Consider the following 17,194-nt stretch of genomic DNA (forward strand, 5'->3'; position numbering starts at 1 on the left):
CCAGATTTAATATGCTTCATTCGAAAAGCTGTTCACACGTGTAGGAGTTTCCAAATGGCGAAATCATCGACAAACCATGTTTGTAAAATGTAGGAGATTTTTCCTTATCCAAATCTTCAAAACCAACCTGATTAAATTTCCCCTTTAATTGGGTATTACAGCACATTTCACAGTGTTCTATTTGTAAAACTGCTGGTAAATTAATGTCTACGGAGAATGATGGTGCAAGTGCAGTAAAAAGCACACGATGCTTTTTTTAAATCTTGAAATCGGTTTTCGAATTCCAAGTTCAAGTAGGATATTAACGAAGCATATTTATCCGCCACCATTTGTATGACGTGTGGTTACAACGACAATGAAGAAAACTGAGTGAAGATTTTTGTCCTTAACTGTTCTTCCCAAAGTCCAAGTTTCATTTGGAATACTTTTTGACTTGCTTACAAAGAATGATTATATTTCTTTCTTCATATCAAACACCCTTTTCAACATTGTGACACGACTCAGCCATCTTACTTCTGCATAAAATGTATCGTCATTATACTGTAAATCCAAAAACTTGAGAAACTCTTGGAGCTGACGGTGATTCAACCCTTTCGACTTAATATTTGCTAAAAAAAACTAACTCATGTGGCTAATTTCAACTACTATATTGACGTAAGTAATATCCACATTTTCAATTTAACAATCAAAATTTTACCCTTTTGTTTTCATTTCTAAGTGGTTATACTTTTAGATTTTTCACTAATGATGATCTGATGGGATAGAAAATTTCTCCTATCTTCTTCGGTCTTACTTTCGCCAAACTACCCACTCTTTGACAACTGTTATCACCTCTACTGCTACATCCCCTAACAAATTCGCAAACCGCAGCGCTAGTATCAACCACTGATCTTGAAAAAATTTAAATTAGCCAAGATCTAAAACGTCACTCCAATCGTTTTACACTTACTTGTTGGCAAACTAACTGGAAAAAGACGACGAACTGTACATACCAGACTAATACATGGATATCTAATGTGCTCAGAGGTCCCAGTTTTGTGACAATACTTCAACTGTCAGTTAAATGTGAAACATATTGTTTTAAACTATGCAACATACCAAAAAGAAACGATGACTACGTGGATAAAAGGATAACTTAAATGAAGGTGTAAATTATACAGCACATCATCAGCATTCTATAGGCTATAAACAGGTTTAATAAAATTTAATTATTCATGTATTTTTAATTCCACTGTACTGTTAATATTTTTATTATTGTAATCTTTTATATAATATTTATTGCTTTTACATCAATGATCTCTATATATCTGTAATCGAGACACATTAATTCAATAAAAAAATATTTTTAAATATTTTGATATTCTGTACAATATTGATATTTATAATATTTACAAATTGTCGATCTTACAATCACTATCACAAAGATAAGAGTTTTTTACAATCATCTGAAAATGTATATTACTTCAATACAAAAGACCCCCAACAAATTTTCCCCTGTAAAGAACACTCTAGCTAGGGTTAATATCGGAAGTAGTCAATTAGAAATGTTTATGTTAATGCTCGCCATGTCAATACTCCTATAAGTACCCTATAAGTCGTTTGTTCCAAATGACATCACTTTACTTACTCTAAAATTTACTTTTCTTCTTAATCGAAATAATTGAAATTAAAATATAAAATTATATTCTCAAGAATTTGCAGTTTTTGGCATTACCTTGTATTATAGAAAGCGCTTTCTACAAATGACCGTGATACAATAGCTAACAATATAAATGTCTATAAATTAAAGGTTTCATTTGAGTTTCGACAACATCGCAAATGTTAAATCAGTCTATGCCGTCTATGGTAACCAAAGCAGCAGCAAAGGAGACAAACCGAATACCTTTACTGACAAGTGGAGCGCTCTGGTGAACGCGACCAGCACCACCATTAACCATATGCCGCCGTCGTCGTGGCGTGAATCACGTACTCGGACTGAGCCGATGTTCAACGTACTTGAGCAAATATTATAGTCTAGTTGCTTCATTTGAAATTTACGCTTTACACAATATGGAAAAGATTTTAATGAATAATAATGACGCGAAATTAAAACGTAACGGTTGTGTTACGGATATGGATTGTGACGTTATTCCTCCGTTAATAATTTTAAGGTTTTTCTAACGTGGACAACTTTGAACTACTTGATTCTAATAAGAGATCGATTTAATGGTCCATTATCATCGAAATTATTATATGGGTCTTTGATTGAATTTTCGCAACATTTTGTTACATCCATCGAAGATTAGTTACTACATTATAAATAGTTAGGACATTTTTAACTTAGTTAAATAGGTCTGTTTTAATTTTCACACAAGTTTATGGAAACTCTTTAACTGGAAACTCAAAATAAATAAGTACCACTTTTATCATGTGATACATGTCATCAATATAAACCTTTTTGGTATTCCACGAATAATGTTTGAGAAAATAAAGTGTAGCAAAATAGCAGCTATATAAAGAAAGAAAATAAAACCTTCCGAGTTTGTACATAAAACAAAGAAAGTTTGTACATAAAATTCAGATTTATAACTAATATGCCCACTTCCCATACTTTTCGCTCTATTCATTAACCATCTCCAGTATCTCTTTCTCTATTCTTGTTGTCAGTCTTCCTTGTGCGTCCTCTGGTCTTTCTTTTCGTTGGCTTTCAGGTTATTATTGGCGTTGGTATTCAGTCTTTACTTATTTTATTTACTTGTTTGTGTCATATAAGTTGTTTCTGTAAATTGTCAAAAACAGTCCTTTCTCTTCCCAGAATTCTTCTGATGTCTTTATTTCTAATTTTTTTTATTTTAATAAGGTTTAAACAAAATAATCACTGTTCTGCTATAATTGATTTCTTATATTTTTTTGCCAAATTACTGAATTTCTACTCCTATAATATATCGAGAAGCATTTATTTTATATGTAATTATATATTCATACTTTCCAATGTTGTGGATTTGTGCAGCGAAGTAATTATAATTTTCGCAAGTTTTTATCTCCGTTATTAATTTCGATGTATGCATATATACACGTTTCGCAACCTTAACTGTAAGTCCACATTTTAAGTAATACATATTCAAATAACTTTCTATGTCAACGTACTTCTCCGGCAAAAATGACTTGATCGGGCCCATAACGTTTAGTACATATGAAGGGGTCATCATAGTTGATTATCGAGAGACAACGTTTTAATATATTTTTCGCAGGCTACGTGAAAATCGTTATCGTTTGATAACAGTAAGATTTGAAACAGCTGGTCGGTTATCGAGATGATTTTTATATATTTTTTCCCCGCCGCATTCGAGTTTCATTAGTGTTTGTTAATATTTTTCACACCGTGTCATCTGCTTATCTGATGTTATTGATGCATTCTCCATTAATTCAAATTCCGGCTTTAACATCCTCTACTGCTTCTTGAAAGCTTTTTTCAGAGTATATATAGAACCTCAAGGGTGATAGTATACATCCCTGTCGGACCCCGCGTTTGATTTTGATATCATTGGATTCTCCTGCCTCTGTACGGATACCTGCCTCAGATCACAGGTGTTTATTCCAATATTTGTTAATATCTTCATCAGCTTGTCATGTTTTGCTGTATCTAACGCTTTATGGCAATCAATGAAGCATGCATAAATATCGCATTTCACATCTCTTCTTCTTATGGTGCCTATCCGTTACGGATGTTGGACACTAACATGGCTATTCTGACTTTGTTGACTGCTGCACTGAAAAGTCCGGTAGTGGTTAGTCCTCAGATCACAGTTATTTATTCCAATGTTTGTTAATATCTCCATCAGCTTGTCATGTTTTGCCGTATCTAACGCTTTATGGTAATTAATGAAGCATGCATAAATATCGCAATTCACATCTCTTCTTCTTATGGTGCCTATCCGTTACGGATGTTGGACACTAACATGGCTATTCTGACTTTGTTGACTGCTGCACTGAAAAGTCCGGTAGTGGTTAAATTAAACCATTTTCGCAGGTTATGCAGCCAGGATATTTTTCTTCGTCCTGGACCTCTTTTCCCATGCACTTTACCTTGAAGTATGGTCCGAAGTAGGTTGTATCGTTGTTCATTGCGCATTATATGGCCCAGTTATTCTAGTTTGCGACGTTTTATGGTTATGACTAGTTCGCGCTCTTTACCCATTCTATGTAGTACTTCTTTGTTGGTAACTCTGTCTATCCAAGAAATCCTCAACATGCGTCTATAGCACCACATCTCAAATGCTTCGAGTCTCTTCAGTGATGCTTCAGTTAAGGTCCATGACTCCACGCCATATAAAAGAACGAATGTTCTATCATAATTCACATCTCTACTTCGTTAAAATAGCACTATTATGCTAAAGAGAGTCTCTCTCGTACCCACTGTGTTCCGAAAACCAAACTGTGTAGTCTGATTTTTTCTTCGCATAGTTTATATATCCTTTGATGTATAATTTTTAGAAATAACTTTAAAATATGGCTCATTGTTTCCAAAACTACAATTGCCATTTGGATCGCCAACCTTCGAAAGGAGACGGCGCAATGAGAAGAAGAAGATGGCTCATTGAGCTGATGGTCCGGAAATCATTGCAGGATATGGATTTTGTTTTCTTTGGTAGAGCAATAAACGTTGACTTCAGCCATGATCTTGGTATTACTCCGTTTAAATATATGTCATTGAATATCTTTGTTAGTCGTTGGGTACCGTCGGTGTTAAATAGCTTTATGAGTTCAGCATATGCATTGTAAGATCCAGGAGCTTTTCCATCCTTTAGTTGTGTTATTGATTTTTCCACTTAGTCTGATGTGAGTGGTAAGTTGGCATTACATATGTAGGATGGAGGTTGTTCGGACCTATCATCATCAAAGAGTTCTTGTATGTATTTGGTCCATATGCATATTTCTTGATTTTTATTTGTGATGATGTTCCCCTGTTGATCTTACAGTTTGCTGCTGTGTTGGATTTTTGAAGACCAGCTGCTTGTTTTATCTTTTTATGCATATTAAATGTATCGTGTTTTTGTTCCAACAACTATATCTCTTCACACTGTGTTTTTAACCAATTTTCTTTGGCCTTTCGTATTTCGGTTCTTATTCGTCTCTGAATATTTTTGTACATCCTTTGATTTTCTTCTTTTTTCTATGCTTTGCAATATATTGTCATTCATCCAACTTTTCCTCTTCTCTTTATTTTCTATTAGATGTTCTTCTCTGATTTTGTTAAGGGTTTCACATATATTCTGGAGTGATTCTTCTGGATCATGTATTTGCTCCACGTTACTTAGCATTTCTGAAAGAATCCTTGCCACTGTCTCTTTTGTTTTCTTATCTTTTAGTCCTCTCATATCACATTTTTTGTTGCTATTCTTTTTTGTAACCTTTTTAAATCTAAACCTAAATTTACCAATAACAGGAATATGATCTGACGATACGTCAGCACCGGGGTAAGTTTTAACTGATAGGCATCCATTACGGCATCTCTTGTTCACCATTATGTAATCAATTTGATTCTTTATTATGTTTCCTGGTTGATCTTGAGGAGAGACCCAAGTATACAAACGTCTTGGTGGTAATTGCAATGCAATCTAAAACATTGAACTATTAAAACAGATTGGAGAAGATAATTATAATATGATTCATCAATTAAAACCAAGTCGTGACACTCAATTTAACAAGCAAAAAACACTTACTTTACAACGTATTACATAATCACAAAACGAATAGTAAAAATTCGAAATATTCGAACTTAGTCAACGGATCTTATTATTATTTTTCTTGAACCATGTAATATTATGGTGACATTTACCTCCAATAGTTTACAAGGTAGATTAAAAGTTTCATGCTAGATAGCGCGTAACTTGATTTAATATTGTATCTATTAAATCACTGACATAATTGTGTACCTTATTTCATATTTGATCCTGGCAGAATCGCCATGTGACGTTGGGCTTCCAGCGCTCTAGTTCAACTGGGGCTCAGATTCACATTTTCACCAAAAAGAAAGACATATATTACTTTCGCTTTAATGAAAACTTTAACGTGCTTACAATTGGATAGGCGGTTACGACCCCTCATTACGATAGTCAGCAGAATGTACTCTGTCGATTGTAATAGAACGCTCCTAAATATGCGGCCTCCAAGGTCTGATTACAATAATAATATGACAATAAAAATAACATTCTCGCTTATCTGCTTAATAATTATTTTACCAATATCACCCTTCAGCATTGACCTAGTTTCAATTCGAAACACAAGTAAATAATTAAATATAAAAAGTTTAGTAGGAATTATTAAAATAACTTAAGGGTTTGTTTCCCTTACCTTAGGTACAGATCACTTCAATAGAACCGCATCTTGAAAGCTCCAATACTTTTATTGATAGACATTTAGACCGATACTTTTATTGATAGACACTTTTCAGTTTTGTGTGTTTATGTATAGTAATATGCTTTCATACCTTTTAGGCTTTTGTGGAGCTCTATCTGTCTAGATTTTTTAGAGCCAATGGATATTATATTTTATCATCTATCACTTCAACATCATTTATGTGTAAGCTCTCCCAAAAATCTTAATTTTCGTTATCTTGTATTTATTTTTATTTATTATGGTTTAGGTATCCTAACTTGGTATACGATTTGTACCGCTAGAAAATATCTATAATTATTCCATATTTTGATGGACATTATGTCTTTGCACTGTACAAACTGGAAAGCAAGATAAATTCCTTTTTTGTAAATTCTCCGGGTATTAAGTTGCTAAAAGAGGTATAAAATAATAACCTTAAAAAGGCTAAATTATGATCCTACCTTCATCAACTGCGGTGTCAAAATATTAAAATGATCTTGCGAGTTAGGAAATCTCCTAGACTATCATTCGCTCGCGAAGGGTAAATATTGCATCTTTAATGCTGTGGTCTCTTTCTGCCATTTCAGAGTAAAGAGGTGACAGACAATATAGGTGATGCGGAAACGAGACTGGCGTTGATATACCTTGCACGTGTAATAAATAGAAACGTACTAGATCCAAAACGAGCTGGGGTGGGGGAGGCAACATGAAGGGTTAATGGTTAATGTTAAATTTCACGATGCAAGCTTAGGTTTATGATCGTTTAATAGGTACTTAAACCTTAGGCAGATTTAGTTTCCTGATTATGTTTGCAATTAATACTCAAGTGCTTGTTTCCGTCTATAGGGATTTAAATGGGACCGCCTGGGAAGGTTCCATTTCTTATTATCACATGCAAATTTATTACTCAAGCGTCAGAAATTCAATGCAGACACATTGTTATGTTTGCGGAGACTCCTTACTTACATTTTTATTTGATTTAAAATATTTTAAACTTTCGACACAGAAGAACAAAATGAACAGTCATAATCAGATAATTTAGCGGTCATAAGAAAACCAAAAGAATAAAGGCAAATATATCATATACGTGTTAATTAAAATTCTTCCAATACTAGGGGCATTTGAAAATTGTTTCAATGTTGGAAGAATCATTTTTCATTCTTCTTCTTCAAGTGCCATCTCCGCGGCGGTCGGCAAACATCATAGCTATTCGGACTTTTGAGACGGCTGCTCTGAAAAGTTCATTTGATGTACATCCGTACCACTCTCTCAGGTTGCGCAGCCATGACATTCTACGCCTCCCTATGCTTCTCCTTCCTTGGATCTTTCCCTGCATAATCAGTTGGAGCAAGGTGTATTTCTCTCCACGTGTAATATGTCCGAGATATTCCAATTTTCTTGTTTTAATTATATTTAAAATTTCTATTTCTTTATTCATCCTTCTCAGAACCTCGTTGTTTGTGACGTGTTCTGTCCACGATATTTTCAGAATTCTTCTATACACCCACAGCTCGAATGATTCCAGTTTTTTCATTGATGTCGCATTCAAGGTCCAAGATTCCATTCCATAAAATAAAGCCAAAAAAACATAGCACTTCGCCAACTTAACAATTTTAAATCCCTTGTACATATCACTCTTCTCATTTTGTTGAAATTTGCTCTAGCCTTTTCTATTCTGATTTTGATCTCCTGAATGTTATCATTTGTGGAGTTAATCATTGTTCCCAGATGTGCATATTTGCATATTTGTCCACTTGTTGAAGAATCATTAAAAACAAGCAAATAAACGATTTTAAATGATAACATTATTTACCTACATTTACTGGATTTAAGTTCAAAATACGAAGTAACACAAATATCACCTGGTCAAACTGTGCAACACCTTTTATTCGAGAGAAAACATTGGGAAGGAAAGATAAGCTAGAGTTAAGCCAGAATCCAACGGCGCGTGGACTACCAGTCATCAACATGGTTGGCGCGTCAAAATGTGATCGGGCTATTCCTATGGAACGTGAAGTATCGAAGTTTTAGTTTAGTTTTTCGCGACAGCTTTAGAGCTCCTTTGAACCATGCTGATTTAACGACAAATGACGGGATTGACCGCGCCAACCGAAGATCCGATGCATTTCCGATTTTGATTTTGCTCTGCACTAAATATTTCTTAAAAAAAGCCACCTTCTGCTTTCCCCCGCTTCGCTAGCAGCATACTGACACTCCTTCTGTTGCTCATGTTGCTCTATTCGTCAAAAACTCCCACAAAAAGGGACACCCTTCCTTGAAGAGACTAATCGCTCAAGCAAGGTCCATAACGTTCGAGATTCGAGTAATTCTTTGATAATCATATTCAGTTGTGTTGGATCAGGAATTTTCGATTCTTATCATAAACATTCCCAAAGTCAATGAAGAGGTGTTGCGTGTCTATATCAAATTCACCAGTGTTTTCTTGGATTTGCACCAATGTAAAGATTTGATCTATTGTCGATTTCTGCCTACAGGACTTGCGTTGGTATGCTCCAATTATTTGTTTCTTATACGTTCTTGGTCGTTCATATACTATGTAACTACATGCTTTGATGATAGTAGGAATAAACAGAAGAACTTAGGAAGATAAATGATTAATTGGTTATTAATAATGAAAAATGAGTGAGTAGAAAGCTTTAAAATGTATAAGCTATCGAGTAAATTCATAGAAGTTGCACTTTTCTCTTTCACTTTCTTTACTGTGTCATATTTTCATAGTTTTTGAATGGGTGATATTAAAAACTCATTATTGATGGGAAACTAATACTAGATCAGGATGGATTTAGAGCTGAAAAGTCTTGGTTTAGCCAAATCCCGAACTTTGTACACTTGTAGCTTTGAAGATAGCAAAATAACTAGTGTGGTTTACATCGACTTACTGTATTAGTAAAATATACAACGTTCCACTTTGCTTTGGAAGGATCCGACTTGAATAACGTTTATTCCTTCCCTTACACTTACTTTTATATCCAAGAGTTTGATTGTAATTTTAACAATCATTTAAAAATACGGAATAATTAGAATTTACTAGAGAGCTATGGCTTCAGTGATAATGACAGCAGAACGATAGAAATTATGCTAAGAGCTTTATAACAATACCATTGCTAATCAGTTGCCTAAAATGCAATTTATCAATAATGAAATAAATTAAAATATCGAATATCAGAACATTTTTTAATTACATTTTTTCGCACTTTAGGTCCTATGAAATGTAGTCATGTTTTTTAGTCAAGTATAAATTTCTAATTGTTTTAATTCACACATGAAATTGTCCCAATTCAAACATACGTCAATTTCACAGTCAAATAGGTATATATCTAGATCACTCCGGAAACATTTACGTGAGATTCTAATTTGGAGAAATAAAAGGAAAGTAAACTCCCACGCATAGTGCCGAACAATCGATGACGTAGTGAAAGGATGTGACGTCAGTTGACGCAATAGATTCAAGCCGTTAAACGCTGATGGATACGATCAAAAGCTTCTTCCCGCTGACATCCCTTGTAATAAATGAAATTTTGAATGAGTTTAGCAAGCTCGGGGATGATAATATTGATGGTAATAATTTGTGAAATGAAAATTAATTAGGATGTATATTCGGTGTAATCAGTCGTAAATTTTATTAATGAGAATCAATAAATTTTAAATGAAAAAAAAAAAAAATTAAAAATTATTAAAATCTAATAAAAAATTAAATTCACCGACCGGTAAAGTCGTTTCACCCTATAAATAGGAATGTTAGATTTGTACTGTCATCGCCAGTTAACTTGGCGGTGCGCACAAACCCAAAATTGCTTAGTGGCTTAGGTGGTGGTCTTTAGTATCCTCCCAGTTATCAGGTGCGTAACACTTAAGTGATTTGCAGCTATTATTTTTCAGACTTCTTATTATTTCGGATAGTTAAGTGTATTTGTGACAATTTCTAACGATGGCGTTGAAAAATAGTAGAAAGAATAATTCTGTTATCAGTGGACAATCTCGGGAGATTATATTTAATGTGTTTAATTATTTCAAAAATATTAAACTCGAAGCAGAGACCCTAAAAACTGTGAAAGAAAATACAGCTAAAGCAACAGGTAAGTTTGTACTTACAATAAATTAATTTTAATTAGACGACTTCTAAATAATAAAAAAACCGCACTACGGTGGTCTATTTGGACCAAAAATAACTCTATATTTTTATTTCATTTTAATTATATATTATTTTTAAAACACAATAGTTCTATTTCTATTTATAAGGCATTTTCTTCCCACTGGTGGAAATATTTTGTTTGTTTATGTCTACCTTGTATTAAATTAAAATAGATCAAAAATAGGTGAATATTTGACATACATAATAATGTTGACAGCTTACCACACTTACAAAAAATTTAAATTATTCGTTATTTTACAAAAAATGATCCAGAGTTCAGCACAATTCTATTACACATAAAATACAGAAAAATTAATCACGTGGATAGTTTCTTAGGTTTTTTGCTGATTACACACCTCACAGCAAGCTACAATATGATACATGTATATTTGCAAAATTTCGGGTTTCCCTTTTCGTACAGTATTTTCAATGCCCTCTTTTACCTATGAAAAAAAACCTATGACAAACAAACAAACCTATGATTTGTTGACAAACCTATGGCTTGTTTTTAAACCAGGAGGAGTAATTCAAATTTACCTTTAATTTTTTTTTACCTTTAATAATTTTATAATGCTATAATATTTATGGATTACCGTCGAAGGCCGTCATGATCAACCCAAAAAGAAGATATAATATATTTGCAGAATTTTCTAGCGACTTTCTTGGCTGTGAAACTTTTTAGTTTACTCCTCCTGGTTTAAAAACAAAACATAGTGGAGGATTTGGTTGATTTTGTGTCGGCATTCCAGATTATTGCATAACAGTTTGTCGAATATACGAGAGCAAATATTATCCTCCACGGGTGTAATTTCCTCAACAAAATAATTGTTTGCCTACGTTTGGAAGAGTATGTCATAATCCCACAGGTATTTCCCTCACTATAGTCGAAGTTGTTATTTCACGTAGATTTTACTAAAAGACATTCGAGACATTATAATATTTACTTATTTAGTGTAAAAACATGTAAAATGTAAATAATAATTTTGAAATAATACCTAGAGTTAATGGATTTTGGGAACAGCTATGACCTTGAAAATGCCACAAAGAATATAACTAAATATCTCTTTTCTTACTCAGACTCTTTAAAGTCTTTTACAATATTTTAGAATCGAAGATATGTAATTATATTATTAATGTATTGGATTTTGACAAGAGCTATGCATTACGCCTATTTAGTACACAAGTTTATGTGAAATGTTCAAGGTCATAGCTGTTCCCGAAATCCATTACCTCGACCTGTATAATTTGTTTACGATTAAAACGACATTAATAGATTACGTCAAATTCAAAAAAATATTACTTGCTAATGACATAAGTATTTGTATAATACAGTTAAATAGCAAAACAGGTCAAATATTTCTCAGTATTTAAAATTTGGTATTTAAAACCCATTAAATTCATGACTTTCTCCTAATGACTGATTATGAAAGCGGGCGTTAAATTAGTTAGGACTAGTGTAATATATTGTGTACTGTCTTTCGATATGGCAGTAAATATAGACATTTTTATACACCTACATCCTAGATAAAATAAATCACTATAGTTACTAATTCTTTTACAGGCATTTCCATCAGAACAATCGAAAGAATAACAAGCGAGGCAAAATGTTCTTTGAAAAATACCGGCAGAGTCCATTTTTCCAGTCCAGGCAAAAAACGAGTCAGTAGATCAATCATAGATTTGCCGGAATACCAAATAAGCGACATTCGCAGAATAATTTACGATTTTTATAAAACAGAAAAATGTCGGGTTACGGTAAAAAAATTAAAACAAAAAATTCACAACGATTTGGATATCACAATTTCACAAACATCTTTAAGGCGACTTCTACGCAAAATGCAATTTCGTTGGAGGAAAACCGAAAACAACCGAAAAGTGCTTGTAGAAAAAAGTGCAATAAGAGCTTTGAGAATAAAATATCTGAGGCAAATCAAATATTTTCGGAGTCAAAATAGGCCAATCGTGTATGTTGACGAGACCTACTTACACAGCGGTCATACTTCTTCAAAGAACTGGACTGACGAATCAACCAAGGGGTTATTTTCAAATATTTCCAAAGGTCAACGACTAATAATAGTGCATGCCGGTGGGGATATGGGATTCATAAAAAATGGGTTATTAATCTTTAAATCAGGTTCAAAATCAGGGGATTACCACTCTGAAATGAATTCAGACAACTATGGAAAGTGGTTACAAGAACATTTATTACCTAATTTACCTGCTAACTCGGTATTAGTTTTTGATAACGCACCTTATCACAGCATTCAGTTGGAGCGGGCGCCTACATCAAACTCAAACAAAAATCAAATGATAGAATGGTTAATGCAGAAAAATATTTCATTTACACCTAGTGCTTTAAAACCTGAACTGTATGAAATAATTAAATATCATAAACCTCATCATGTAAAATACAAATTTGACGAAATTCTACGTGCGCATGGCCATATTCCTTTACGTTTACCTCCTTACCATCCTGACCTAAACCCTATCGAACTAATATGGGCGACAGTCAAAAATAATATAAGGCAGAAAAACGTTACATTTAAGCTAACTGACGTACAGAAACTCGCCGAGGAAGAATTCACTAATATTGATGCAAATGAGTGGAGAAAACGATGTTACCATGTCATTAAGAAGGAAGATGAGTATATGGACAGCGAGATAGTTGCTGATAACGCCACGCAAATAGCTCCAATTATTATAAATCTTGACAGTGACTCTTCCAGTATAGAGTTTTCTTCTTCCGAAGATGAAGATGAAGAAAATTATTAACAATCAATTAATTTTCAAATAGATACCACTTTTCAACACGGGTACTTGTTTTAGTGTTATAATAAAACCAAAATATTAAAATTAAATAATTACTGTGTTGCATTTATTTATACAATATCCTCCATTTAATTTGAAACCCAATATCAAAGTAGATTTGTGAATTAAATTCAGTCAATATTTTATAATTTGTTTACTAAGTTAAATAAATATTATAAACTGTTGTATAAACAATGGCTTACTATTTAAATTGAATAAAACAAAATTACAATTTCATCTTTCTAATAATATATTAAAGCTTGCGAAAAATATTACTTTTTTAATTGTGTAATAATTATTTGACCTATACCGCTACGCTACTGAATATACTTATCAGAAATAGTAAACCAATAGGATGAATCATAGGGCGTAAACATAATTTATTTCTCTGTGACGTTGTGCGTACTCTCTCGCCAAGTTAGCTGGCGATGATTGTACTTTCGTTGTCCATTGCTACCAATCTTTGGGGCTCGTTCCACAGACACAAAACACGGTTCACAATTATTATTTGACAAGAACTCTGCTAACTTTCACTGTAGGATATGGAACAATAACAACTTGCTTCTTCCGACGTTCAAATCAGAGTAATCTTCCTTTTCCCGAGCAAAACATGACTTCCTTCACTTCAATCCCTCCTTCTCCTTTTCACCAATCAGACACACACATCCTACATACCACGCCATCTCTTCCGACCAGTCAAATTTTGTGACTTGTCAAACACAACCTCAATGCTATTATGATATCACATAACCTTGGTATTTCCAATTTTTATATAAATAAGATCTTTTCTTTGTTTACAAGTTTTTACAGACAATACAATACTACTTCGGTTATTGTATACTTATCCCTGGCCACCCTTTATTGTTATCACATACTATCGTACAAATATCTATTCTCCTATCTGCCTACTTTCTACTTAATTAGAAACCATTACTCATTCAAATATTTAGTACATCCAAGTACAAGTTAAAATCCTATCGACTAGAAAGAAATTGGGTTCCTGTGAGATAGGAGTTTGGTCTAGCAGCTTTTGAAGAGACTATTGCAGCAATAGTGTATGCGAGAGACGTTACTAAGCAGAGGAGATAGCAGGCGTGTGTAGAGCAACTGAGAGTACGAGCAAAAGTGAGCAGATCACAGTCGTAAGAAGAAAAGGAGCCAGTAGAGAATTCTTGGAAATAAAAGGTTAGTTTGCCATATAATCAACAAAGACTTTCAACCACAATCATAACTGGATCATAATTAATTTGGTTTTCTAATATTTTATTCAGTGATTTCATTTCACAATAAATCTATTCTTTTAATTCAGATATAAAAAAATTAAAAGAAGTAATATTTCTCGAAAGAAAATTCTTTGTCTTGATTTAATTTAAAAAAGAAAACACAAAGAAGAGATCTTTTATTTGAATACAAGTCCAAACATTTATTGGTAATTTGTATAAGAATTTTAATGAATTTGTAATTTTAATTATACGAATTAGCGCATATGATATATAATTTTGATAATTGTAAAATAGTCTGACTTTAATAATTTTTTTTGGTTCTTTTTTAATAAATTATTTAATAGTTTAGTATTACAAAATTATTTGGTTTAATTTATTTTCCTATTGTCCATCATTTCCTCAAAGGCAACTGCTTAAAGAATAGTTTGAAGCCACTTATTATAATTACCGGTAAAAGAAGCTCTTAACTTATGTATTTGTTTTTGCAAAATTAAGCCTAAGGCATATTAAATCAATTAAACATAGAAAAGGTCCAAATTTGCAAATCATAATAATATATAAGTAAAATGTAATGGCATGTCTCGCAAAACAGACGACCAAAAAAGGTATATCGATGGAAGGCACCCGTATATACCTTTACCGTATTTCTGACCATTAGTCGTCTTCAGTAAGGTGCAGCCAAGTTAGAAAAGGAGCATGTTAACTTGGGAAAAGATCACTACAGGAGCAATGCGACCAATGGCATTAGAGTTAGAAGACCCTGATGGTTTACAGGGCAACAACTAACAATAGCCACGGAGGAAGCTACAGCTACATGGGGAAAGGAACAGTCAAGAGGAAGACTAGTTCGAGGATACCGAAAATACAACTACTAATGAATGGCAAATAACAACCGAAACCTATCCAAACTAAAAAAACGAATAACAAACGAAATGTTTAACTACGGCGGAGAAAAGTTGACTGAGAAAAACGTGAATTGAGAAAAAAGGTGAAAAAGACTATCCCAAAAGCTATTGCGGGATAAGTCTCTTGAGGGCTGCTATAAAAGTGTTGATAAAAATTATAATGCTCAAAGTAGAAAAAACCGGAATATGTGAATAACAGCAAGGTTAGGCAATCGAATTTAACACGCGAGCTTCGTGGACTGTACGAAGGCGTATGGTAGAGTAAGACTTGCAGATATCCTTAAACTATTAAGATCTAGAAATATAGATCCCTGGATTCAAACAATCGTCAAAGAAATTAATACTTGTTGGTAGACGTTGGGACGTTGTCCCCATTAAAAAGAGGAGTATAAAATTCCGGTGGGTAATTAATTACTCCCAAAACATGTGTGCCTTTTTTAAAGTTTTAGGAATGATATTGTGGAATAGATGAGTTTAAATTTGAATTCGAAGTGTAAATTTTGTTTTGTGTAAAAGTTATTGTTGAGGTTACTTTGATATATAAATGAAGACGTTCTAGGGTATTGGTCGGCATAAATTTGATACCATAAGTATTCTGTTTGGAGGTATTAATCTACGAACAGAAAAAATTTGATTGTTTATCTCTGATATCCTTGACGAGATAATAATGTTAATCGGAATGACTATGGTGCTTATAACTTCTAATTTTTCTTCTAGCTTTTCTTTATTTATAGAATTTATTACTAAAGCTTGTTTTTTGGTTGGTAATGACGTTACCTTCTGCTGTAATTTTGAGTACGATTTATACATCATCATTATTATAGTCAGTAACATCTTAACAGATGTGTTGTGGTTCATCATTGAGCTTCAGCAGCTAGGATAATTTGATTATACTGTTTGTTGAGAAGCTTTTTCGTAATGTCCGCCCATCGCTGTTGAGATCTGCCTCGTTGGCGTTGACTCCGAGGCCTTCCTTGGACTATCAACCGCTCAGTTTTGTGATCGTTTTAATGGATATGACCAAAGAACTTCTAAAGTTAACAGCACTGATTGGGATTCATTTTATCTAGAACCGAGACATTCATGCGGCGACCGTCCATGCAATTCGAAGCAGTCGTATTCATGTCTACATTTCAAAAGCATCTATGCGTCGTATATCAAATTCTTTGAATGTCCACGTTTCGCATGTATAGTAAAATATGGAAAAGACCAGAGTTGAAACGAGTCTCTTCTTGTTTGTCATATTAATGCGACACCATATCCCGTTTAGTTCAGTCATTGATTTATACATATTAAACTTTTAAAATTCCATTTCTGTCTCTTCTGCATCCTCCTTTAAGCCTTCTGTCGTCCATTTTTGGACATAGGCCTCTCAACTCCTTCCAGGAGGAAGGAGCGATTCATGTCTCATATCAATTAATTACCGATCAGGACAGATTTTTCAGTTTACTGAAGTTAAAATTTTGACTTTATAATGTATTCTGTAGTATCTTGGAATTTACACTTAATAAAAATATAACACTTAAAAATAGTTAAAATTTTAGTCAATGATCGGAGTTTTTTTTAAGTCTCTAGTTCTAAATATGATTTTACTTCCAATTTCTACTTTCTCGGTTTGATTCAATCTAAGTTTATGCCAAAACTTGACACTTTTTAAAATTCAGTCCTCGATTTGGTTTTACCTCTAAAAGTACACGAAAATCCACTAAAAGCGTATCTAAGTCAAAAATCAGTTTCTAGCAGTCTTG

At 33.3% G+C, this 17,194-nt stretch overlaps 2 protein-coding genes across 3 annotated transcripts in view; one reads left to right on the plus strand and one right to left on the minus strand.

Annotated features, from left to right (window-relative positions):
- lilli (AF4/FMR2 family member lilliputian) overlaps positions 1-17,194 on the minus strand; it is an 829,533-nt gene that overhangs the window by 606,393 nt on the left and 205,946 nt on the right. The gene's annotated exons all lie outside the window — the stretch shown is intronic.
- Positions 10,139-13,282, plus strand: LOC140437917 (uncharacterized). The gene is made up of 2 exons (XM_072527705.1): positions 10,139-10,454; positions 12,072-13,282. Exons 1-2 carry the CDS (start codon positions 10,307-10,309, stop codon positions 13,280-13,282), a joined length of 1,359 nt encoding a protein of 452 aa, XP_072383806.1. The 5' UTR covers positions 10,139-10,306.

Source organism: Diabrotica undecimpunctata, chromosome 3 (genome assembly GCF_040954645.1).
Source record: "Diabrotica undecimpunctata isolate CICGRU chromosome 3, icDiaUnde3, whole genome shotgun sequence".
In the NCBI taxonomy this organism is placed as follows: Eukaryota; Metazoa; Arthropoda; class Insecta; order Coleoptera; family Chrysomelidae; genus Diabrotica; species Diabrotica undecimpunctata.